The sequence below is a fragment of the Rhodamnia argentea genome, chromosome 1, assembly GCF_020921035.1.
Source record: "Rhodamnia argentea isolate NSW1041297 chromosome 1, ASM2092103v1, whole genome shotgun sequence".
Lineage (NCBI taxonomy): Eukaryota > Viridiplantae > Streptophyta > Magnoliopsida > Myrtales > Myrtaceae > Rhodamnia > Rhodamnia argentea.
In genome coordinates this window covers 1,810,278-1,820,239 of record NC_063150.1, presented here as the reverse complement: position 1 = coordinate 1,820,239, position 9,962 = coordinate 1,810,278, and the positions used below count along the sequence as shown (strand labels likewise).

General features: G+C 38.6%; 1 protein-coding gene across 4 annotated transcripts; it reads left to right on the top strand.

Moving 5' to 3' along the window:
• The first annotated feature begins 265 nt into the window (after positions 1-265).
• Positions 266-8,607, top strand: LOC115743373 (origin of replication complex subunit 4). 4 transcript variants are annotated; one of them, XM_048285046.1, is made up of 17 exons: positions 266-453; positions 808-990; positions 1,182-1,272; positions 1,369-1,425; positions 1,559-1,627; positions 2,492-2,542; positions 2,632-2,675; positions 2,759-2,822; positions 2,982-3,068; positions 3,306-3,397; positions 4,578-4,659; positions 5,929-6,014; positions 6,106-6,215; positions 6,828-6,920; positions 7,010-7,074; positions 7,951-8,094; positions 8,268-8,607. In XM_048285046.1, exons 2-17 carry the CDS (start codon positions 881-883, stop codon positions 8,292-8,294), a joined length of 1,272 nt encoding a protein of 423 aa, XP_048141003.1. In that variant the 5' UTR covers positions 266-453; positions 808-880; the 3' UTR covers positions 8,295-8,607. The 4 variants fall into 4 exon arrangements, with proteins under 4 accessions (XP_048141003.1, XP_048141000.1, XP_048141009.1 ...); XM_048285043.1 differs by having other exon boundaries at positions 266-519; XM_048285052.1 differs by having other exon boundaries at positions 267-519; positions 1,580-1,627.
• Positions 8,608-9,962: the final 1,355 nt, after the last annotated feature.

Here is a 9,962-nt window from a genome sequence, read left to right as displayed (position 1 = left end):
ATTTTTACGAGATGAATTGCTTGCGCTCGTGAAAAAGGGAGGGTAATTGGGTCATTTTATTTTCAATTTTCGGAATTATCTACCATGTATCAAGCCCCGGGGCTCAAGCCATGAAATGGGCGAGTATCCCCAGCATTCGGGCCGTCCCGGTCCGACCCGGCCCATTTTCTATTCCCTCGTTCGCGCGCTCAATCCCGCTCATTCCTTTCGCGCGCCCGCGCTCTGTCTCTCTCTGTCTCTCTCTCTCTCGGCCTAACTCCGAGATCCATCTCCTCTAGGGTTCTAGAGTTCAATTTCCCGATTTCTCCAGCAATCATCGACCACGCGGAACAACCGTATGCTTTTGCAGATTCCCATAGTTACATCGTGTGATTCAGAAGCATTCCGGAAGTTCTAGAGTTCCTCAGATGCGTTTCGATCCGGTCAATCTCTCGATGACGCTCTGAAGGACAGGTTCGAGTAATTCTCGGTTTCTTTGTGCCCGATTATTGGAGTTGTTGGTGCTGAGTGTGGGACAAGGTAATCTCCAGCTTACGCGTTTCTCTTTGGTCCGTGGCTTGTTTGCCAATGGCTTTTTCTCGTCCTTTGATCATGATTCAAAACCGAACACATCGCTCTCTCCAGTCTCTGTTTTGTTATTTGTTCAGCCCCCCTGTCTCCATTTTTCCCCAATCATGTAGTAATTTGTACCCTTGCACTTACTGATGGGTTCATTCAATTGTTCTGCTTTGTATCTGTTGAGTACATAAGTGTCGAGTGTTTAACTGGTCAATTACTAGAACGTCTTGTATTCTGCTTATACTACAGAAGTGGCACCAGTGAGTTGTGACTGTCATCATCGCACTGTTTTCTCGCCGTTTCTCTACAATACCGTTACAAAATGGTAAACAGAAATGCAGCAGAAAAAGCCCTGAATCTCATAAGAAGCAGGCTCTGCAACCCTAATTTCATCTTCAGGCCTCTCTGCGATTCTCCTGACAGCAATTACAGGTCTGATTTCTTTCTTTCTTTCCTTATTTGCTGCATTAAAGATGTGTTCTTTCTCAATTAATCCTTGCTCAATCTCGTCGATTCGCTTCTGTAGATTGAAGAGACAGCAGAGTTGGTTTAAGACCAGCAGAATTTGAATTGGAAGTTCTTATGGTGTTACAAAATTACGATGTCATTCTTTTCCTATGCAGCAAGTTGAAGTTTATAGTGTCCAGTTCAGTAACGGAGGCATGCAACAATTCTGTCTTGCTTCTAGGTCCCCGTGGGACTGGAAAAGTTGCCGTATGCTCTTTTACTTATTTGTCTTTTCCTGTGCAATATTTGTTAAGAGCTGCAACTTTTATATGTAACACAAGAATGGAAAACTGTACCTTTTAGGTGTTGGAACTTGTTCTTGAAGATCTGCTTCTGGAATATCCTGACATGATTACTTTGGTGCGCTCTTTAATTTTTTTATCGGCAAACTTCTCCTTGAAGATATTACTAATGTAGTAGTCTGATATTTTTATGCATCAGATCATGAATATGTAAAAGAGCCATATTTGATGTGCTACACTGATATGAAAAGTCTGGTGGAGTTGTGTTTCAGATCAGATTGAATGGGCTGTTGCACAGCGATGATAATAGCGCTCTCAAGGTATGACAATATCTGATGCCCTTTCGGCACCATTTGTTGTATTTTTTATTATATAGCTCTCTATGGTGGCAAGTCTTCTTTTATGTCATTCAATGTGGCTAATAGCAATTGAAACAAGCTATGTAATTATTGATGTAGGAAGCATTGAACACTTCCATTTCAGGATGATGAGTCCTCAGTTTGAATATTAGTAACATCTTGCATTTGTGCATGACTTTGTAATTAAATCATGTAAAGGAAGTAACTGATGATAACAGGTGTGCCAAAATGGATGCTGAGAATTTTGATGGGGTACTTAGTGATTACAAGAGTGTTGCTTTAATAAAGGCATCTGGGGTATCAATATCACCCTTGGAAATTACAAAGTTCATTTATGCCGAAAGGGTATTAAAAGTGAAGAGTAAGATGGTCCACGTTCTAATCTCTTACCAATAAACTGGAAGTTCTTAGAATGCATGATCTTTCCCATTTTGTTAGTTGTCTATAGTGGCCACCATATAATCCTTGGAGGCTCGCCGGGAGAAAGTTCTTCAGTGATATTGCCACCATCCATGCACTACAGGCAAGAGTCGTGTCCTGTTCATGGAAGGACATGATATAAACTATATTTAACATCAGTATTCATCCATAGTTTGGTGTCCCTTAAATTTAGACGATACATCAAGTTACATAGTATTTGTTTGTAGTTACGTTCTTTGTTAATAATTGATCTGTGCGTACTTTTTTCTCATAGAATTGTATTCCTAAGCACATCTTCATTAAATAGCTTCTATCTATAGTCATGTCATTTTCTTAAGCAGTTTATTTGTCAATCGTTTAAAATTTCTCCCCATTCTCATCCTTACTGTTTTATAATGAACTCAGGAAATTGCTAGGCAATTATGTGTTGAGCATCAGCTAGTATTCTCAAAGATGGTAAATTGCATCTTCTAATGTGAATTTATCGAATGATGATCTTAAAGTTTGCAAAAGAAGAATCCAATACTTCTTGATTACCTTGTCAGGCTTCATTTGATGACAATTCTGAGTTCATGATAGCCATGCTGAGGTAAGTGTACAGTTATCTTCCTACAAGCTAATCATCAATCATCATGCTGAAATAGTTAATAGTTTGATATGCTTGCTCATCAGGGAGTGTGGCCTAGCCCATAAAACAGTCGTGTTTGTACTAGATGAGTTTGACCTCTTCACTCAGGTAATATGCAGCCAATTTTTGTCCATTTGCATCCTCATAGTTGATCTGGGCATTATTTATTTCTACGTAGGAGTTGGCCCATGTGAGTTGGCAAGTTTGTTTTTTCTTGAAGTGAAATCTTTGAATAGCGGATGACATACTTTGGCTAGTTTTTGGCAGGGGAAACAACGACTCCTGTATGCATTACTTGACGCGATGCAGTCAGTAACATCTCAAGCTGTATTTATTGGTGTGAGTTGCCGACTGGTATGTCGTGTATTGACCATCCATTTTCTTATTTTTCTCTTAATGCGTTTCGAATGTCTAAGAGTGAAGAAACACGGAGGGAAAGTTTGGAAGGGGATATGTTTAGAGAAAAAAAGTAGTGAATCACTTAGGTTGCGTTGATATTGGTTGTGACTCAGGTGTCCTCTCGGTTTGCTTGAGATGGATTCATGCTTAAGCGAACCATTCCTTTTGGCATATACTGGTTTAAACTTGCAGGACGCTGACCAGCTGTTGGAAAAGAGAGTAAAGTCTCGTTTTTCTCATAGAAAGCTGCTATTTCTACCTCCATCCGAAGAAGAGATATATAGGTAAATAAGCTATCTTTAAAACAAAATACCCTGTTGATCTTGATGGTTGGTACGCCAAGTGTATTAGACTTTTGGTGCTTGTGTTTAGAAATTCATATGAAAGGAATGAAGCTCTTCTATTGTTGGATATATTCGAAATTGGAATCGCTGAAGAGTTAGCTTTCGGCATGACATGAGATGCGGTGAAGCCCCTCTCAAATCTCTTTTTCCTACTTTATTTTCTTGGGCGGCTAATAAGAATATGATGGTGTCAGACTATATGTCTTTGAAGGGTAAATCTGTTTGTTGGAATCCAATTTTCTTAAGGTGTTTTAATGAGAGAGCTATCTTCAATTAACTCCAGTATTGATCTTCTTTAATTTGCTAAGGCTCGTGGATCCGCCCATTGCACTTCCTCGTCAACTTGTCCTATAGGGGAAAAGAGGAAGATAAGACATTGGTGTGCCTAATGGCAAGACCCTCAGCATTAAATTCTTTCATTGTCTCTTGGCAAACTTCTCTTGTCCTTTCCCCTCTAATCCAATTTGCTTTCCTCATACTCCTTTTAGAATTTATCTCGTGTGCTGCTGTAGCTTTGAATAAGATTCAAACCGAAAGTTGTAACCTCATTCTCATGTTTGGTTTTGTATCTTTTTCCAAGCATTCTGATAAATCCATCTTTGTTGCTTGTGACTTTACTCTCACACTGCAGAATCATATTATCAACTCTTTGAAGATTTTTTATCAACCATATGCCATCTGGCTATTTAGTGTTGAAAAGGATATTGGGACAATTCAATGTTAAATAAATCTTTGATAGCTCTAAAGAGAAAACCTCAAAGAAATCTTGGTGCGTTGCGCAGCTTTATCTATGTGGTGCATATGAAAGAACATGAGAAAATATTTTAGACGGACTTGAAGCTTCTGTTGATACTTGCTTCTTTTCATTTGTCTCTGGTCATCCTCTGATTCTGTCTACTCTACTTGTTTCATTTCCGTCTGTTTTTCTTTCTCTCTTTGTTCCTGTGGTTTCTGATTTAGTAGAAATTTCCTTTTTTGATGAAATTCTTTATTGTATATAGGAAAAGAGACGTGGATAGTTTATTTTCTTTGCCTGATATATTGGAATTTCGAGCCACTTTCTTTTCTGTGAGACCAGCACTTACAGTATGCTAAATTCTCTCATCTTCTAGTTATACAGGTTATTAGATCATGTCTTGTCTTTGCCAGTGGACTCAAACCTTCCACATGACTATGCTATGGAATTTAATGCAAAACTACACGTATCCTTTTGCTAATTTATTTTCTTTTTCAGCAATGTGCATGCTCATGTAGTGATGAGGAATCGCGAGAGAAAATTGGTTTGTCTTAAATTCTTTAATTGCATTTAGCTTGCAAAATTTAGGATCTGAATTAGAATTGAGAGTTACAGACCGGACATATATAGTTCAGAAAATGGAGAGTATGAGAGACAATTGATTTTGTCAGGGATGAGATGCATTGTTTTATCCATTCGTCTACTATTATCACATTGGTATGTCATAACTGTGTCCAAAGGCGAGTGGGTAGGTACATGTTGGTGCACATGTATGCTCACTTCGAACTGGGTAACATCAATTTCACACTTACCATTTGGTTCTCAAAAAAGCAGCTTAATTGTTTTAAATGATTGATTTCTCTTGGACAGTGGATCCTTCTATCATATGAAGGTATGAGCCATCTCGGTAGACTCAGTTTGATTGGTGAGGTATGGTTTTATTTGGTCTTAATTGTGGCTTGGATGGTTATTTTGTAGAATAGGATGAAAACAAAGTAAGCTTGAGTAAGAAAGGCAATTTGATTTGTCAGTTTGGGGTAAACTTGTGGACATCAAAGAATTTAGGTGTAGGCTGGATCATGTTTAGGAGCATTTCCTTGACATCACTTTGTTAAAACAATTGAAAACAGGTGTAACTACACCTCTATTTGTTGTAGGAGTTATAAGTTTTTGATTACATTGGCAATGTTGACTGTTTTTTTTTTTTTTAAATCTTTTGGGGTACCCCTGCTTAGGCATAGCGGACTTAAATCTGTGCATTAACATCACATGGTAACACTTGGCCATCTGTATCTGTGAAATTTCATTGTGCAGTAACATCTGCTGCATGGCTATGCTCTAGCATTGTTATGCTCATCCTAATATTTTGAGGATGTATAGCCTTTCATAGTAATATAATTAGCCACCCCTTGATAACCTGGCAGTCAGCTCAGTAGTGTGAAGAAGCGTCATTTAATGTAAATGAGAGCTTTCTGCATGCGACAGCTACCTTTAGGGGGTCTAAGTTCTGGTATACATTGTAAAAGTGTATTTGTGATTGACTCTTGAGAACTTATTTTCTGAAAGGAATATCTTGTCTCTAACGCATATTGAGGGCTGGAGGCCTTTTCATGCTTTGCCTTGTGGATTGATTGGAAGTTCCTCACTTGAAAGGGAAGGATTTAGTGCATACTTTCTCATGAAGCATAGAGGAAATAGGATCATTTTAAAAGTAGTTCCTTAAATTATACTCCAGAGTATGTTCTCAGATGAAAGGTTCCGGCAAATTATCGATTCTTTTATGAATTTCAGTCCCACTGTCCGGCACTTGGTGAAGTTCCTGTAAGTTCTTTGCAGCAATTGTATGCTGCAAACTCTTGCACTTTGTCTTTCAATTTTCATTCGAGGGCCTTATTGAAGCCACTCAAATCAGATTCCGGGCTGTCTCTGATATGGATTTGAAGTTGAGTAATTTATCTTTTGAGAACTTCAAATCAGCAATTTCAAGTTTGCAGAGGCAACCGAAAATGGAATGCTTAAGAGGTACAGATTTGTTAACTATTTGTTTTGTCAAACCAATATTGATTCATGTGTCATTTTATCCTCTAAGCATGCAATTTGTTGTTGTACAATACAGGCATTTCTCCAATAATAGGATGATGGTGTTGCTATTTATTCCCTCAATCTCAATCCAAGCAAATAATGTTCTCTATATAATGCTCTATACATAAAATTATGATACTGGGATGTAGTTGAGTTATCAAAGAAACGAGTGCTTCCTTATAAATTATTTGCATTGGCCCAAATTTTCCATCTAGTTGATCCTTCAATATTTATAAGTTCTCAACCAAAAAAAAACCATGTGTATGGCAGCTTTTGGCATCCTCAATGTTGGCAACTTTTCTTGCTGTTGCTAGTTTTACGACTTGTGTATTAAGATGTCTCTATTACTGGTGAAAATGCTTATTGACAAACATCATTTGATGCTCTGGTAAAATTTGCCTGCCACTCTGTGGAACAGAGGACTATCTTTCTTCGCTCCTTCTCCCCCTCTAGAGCCCTCTAACTGTGCTGGGAATGATGCACTTTCATATATGTGCATCCACCATCTTGTCTGTCTTGCTGAATAATAAGCATGCATAACTTTTTTTGCAGATTGCTCCATACTGGAGCTCTATATTCTCGTTTGCATGAAGAGGTTGGAAGTGAAAGAACAGAATTCTTACAGCTTCAGTGCTGTCATGAAAGGTCATTATTGATGTTTCTTGTGGGTTACATGATTTTTATCCATAAATATTCTTTTTGTGGATGATTTACGTGTTTGCTGAATACTGCAGAGTACAAAAGCATTCATGATTCATTCCAGACGTCTGACTATTACAGTCAAGACGTGTGTCTGCGGGTAATGTCTCCATCTGCAAATTTTTTTGTTTTCTTTTTTTGGCACTAACAGAATTATAGTGCATAGAAAGGTAAAACATATTCAGACCCCTCAAATTATGTTGGCAAAAGTCGAAGAGACAGAATCTACACATTTATTTTATGTTGGTTTTTATCTGAGTTCAAATGATGGTATGTTAATCCCTCACTGCGCAGACTATGGTATAGTTTTTTCTATCTTGACCAGTAATGTTAGAAATTCTAACCCAAAAGTTTAAGCTGATAAATGGAGGGAGACCACATGAATATAAAGAGCATTTAGAACCCGTTGTTAAGCTGATAGGTGGAACGAGACTACAAATTTACTAGACAAACCTTTTCTAAATGCTCTTTATAAAGAGCAAGTGGAATTTCGAATACTCACATTCACGTGGAGACCACATGAATATAAAGAGCATTTACTAGCCAAACCCGCCAGTCAAAACAACTGATGTTGAGAATTTTCAGCATCTTAAAAGACATCGAAATTCACTGGTTGGTTTGGCTAGTAAAGTTGGGGAGCCATGTATAAAAGGTTGTGCCCAAGATTGGAGAATGTAACTGATTTATGCACTAATTGGCAGCGGCTGAGAGTAAAGGAGGATGGAAAGTTTCTGTTAGGAAGGGAGGACGAGAACCTGCTACATCACTGTCATGTGCAATCAATTAGATAATGCCTCGTAGCTTGAATAGGCCCAAGGATTCTGTTGTGTATCCAGGAGTTCTGCGCTAACACTAAGGGTCCGCTGTGTTTTTTTATTTGCAAGTTAAGTGATAGTCAGTCTTATAGCATGATAATTAGTGTCGACATTTATGGCAGAAAGATGAGTTCTCTAACACATATGTCCAATTTCTGCAGGCTTTTGAGCACATTCTGCAACGCGGATTAGTTTGTTTTGCGGATGGCAGAGGGCGTATTCAGTCTACTGAGTTTCGCCCCGTGAAACTTCTTATCTCATTTGCGGAGCTCAGCCAAGGCCTTAAAGCACATCATTTATGTCCTGTAAGTTTTTCCCTTGGGACAATGCCTGCTTTACCGTTTGGCAGAGGCTATTTTGTGCTTCCAGTGAAGCAATTTCTTGGACCCTCGTATAGTTTGTACACTTACATTCTTTTGAAGTGCTATTTCATTCCATCTTTAAGATTTATCCATGAATCATAATCTTGTATTGGCAGGCCATTCTTCAGAAATTAGCAGCTTAACAAGCAGCGGGTCAAAACTGTTTCATATGCAGAAGCACGACCAGTCGAGATGTCAATCTGATATTCCCATTCCATCTTGATTTTGCTTGGTGATTGACGTTCGTTGGCCGAAATTAAAGTGTGATACACAGTGATAAAGACATGTTTTGTTTTGATTAGCTAGTTGCCAGCCCTAATGCTTGATGCCATCTTAATCTGGCAGTCAACTTTTTGACTATAACATCTCTTCTTTAGGTAATGTCTATTTGAGAGCATTTAAAAATTGTGGGTAAACATTTTATGCCAAATAGAGAGATAGATTGTTATTATCCGATGACTTGACTGGGATGAAGTTGGAGCTTTGCTTGTCTACCCCAACTGTTCCAGAATTTACTAAGGCCTAGATTTATAAATAACTACTTTCAACGACCGCGTGAGTAATTTTTCTGAGGATTTTGCGAGTTCTAATTTTTATTAGCAATGACACTGCCCCAATCGCTTTTTTTTTTTTAATCAACAACTCTAAATTTCAGGCTCCGACAGTTTGTGTTTGCAATGGTAGGAAAAATGAACTTCGTCTGAAAATTTTTTAGGCTAGTTGATTATTGACTGTTGAAGATAACGAAATTAGCAAGTGAACTCCAGCAAATACAGTAGTAATCATAAAATTCTTCAAAGACACACCCAGGCCATACCACTTGAAGTGAAGCCAGGCATACATTCGGCGAGTTCATTGGAACTCTAGGAGCCACTTGTTACAACAACATGGAGACCGCCAAACTTTTACTGAAACTGCCAAAACAAGAGATTTCTAGGAAACTTTCTAGGAAATCTGGAGTGAAACCATCTGCCAAACACAACTTGACACAGGAGCATGCTGATCCCTCCGTTTTCACCGTTGTGAGAGCAATTATCTGTCGGCGATCAAACTCAAGCATTCTAACCGTTTTGCTACACGTTTTCTCTGCATCCTCCATAGGATCATTAGTTGAACCTTCTTGTTTAGCCCGACGAGATTGCTCTACCATTCAAAGTATCCACAATCACCATCCTGCAAAACAAACACTGCCACATAAATTACCGTAGCAACTGCAGATTTGACCTGCCATGATGGCAAAGGTGCTGACTTCCATATCAAAGTTGCTGAGTTGTAGCAAAATAGGAAAATTGAAAAGACTTCTGTTTATGCAGTAAAGATCAGTGTGTTTGGAGAAGGTCGCAGACTCTGCTCCAAAATGAAATTCCTGAGACTGAAATTTCTAGTACTGACTCGGATTTGTACTGATGGCCAACATAGTTCAATGAATACATGATTATCTGTACCAAGGGATCATCACTCACTAGAAGTATCTACTGAGTAGCATAAGATTACTTGTCCCGCGATGCAGTAAGCAGAGAATGGGAATGAATTCTGATTTTACGGTGCACCTAACAGTTGAATTCATCAAATGATTCTTTGGACATTACGAAACGAAAATGTTCTACCTTTGTTCCTTTGAGTTATAGAGAGATTTTCAAACAATCCGCATTAGACACGATATTCCTGCTCCTGTGTCAAGGCCAATGGAAATACTAACCCGCTTCCACCATATCTCACAGCCTAATGAAGAGTTCAGTCCAAGATTGACTCACTCCATATTCTTTCATCACCCCATGCCTCTATCGGACAATCTTGCTGAGAAGTGCAAT

Excerpts from the sequence above, each read along its gene's own strand:
- LOC115743373 (XM_048285046.1), top strand. The coding sequence starts at position 881 with ATGGTAAACAGAAATGCAGCAGAAAAAGCCCTGAATCTCATAAGAAGC. Across the intron at positions 2,543-2,631 it reads AGCTAGTATTCTCAAAGATG|GCTTCATTTGATGACAATTC; the intron begins GTAAATTGCATC and ends TTACCTTGTCAG. Across the intron at positions 8,095-8,267 it reads AAGCACATCATTTATGTCCT|GCCATTCTTCAGAAATTAGC; the intron begins GTAAGTTTTTCC and ends TTGTATTGGCAG.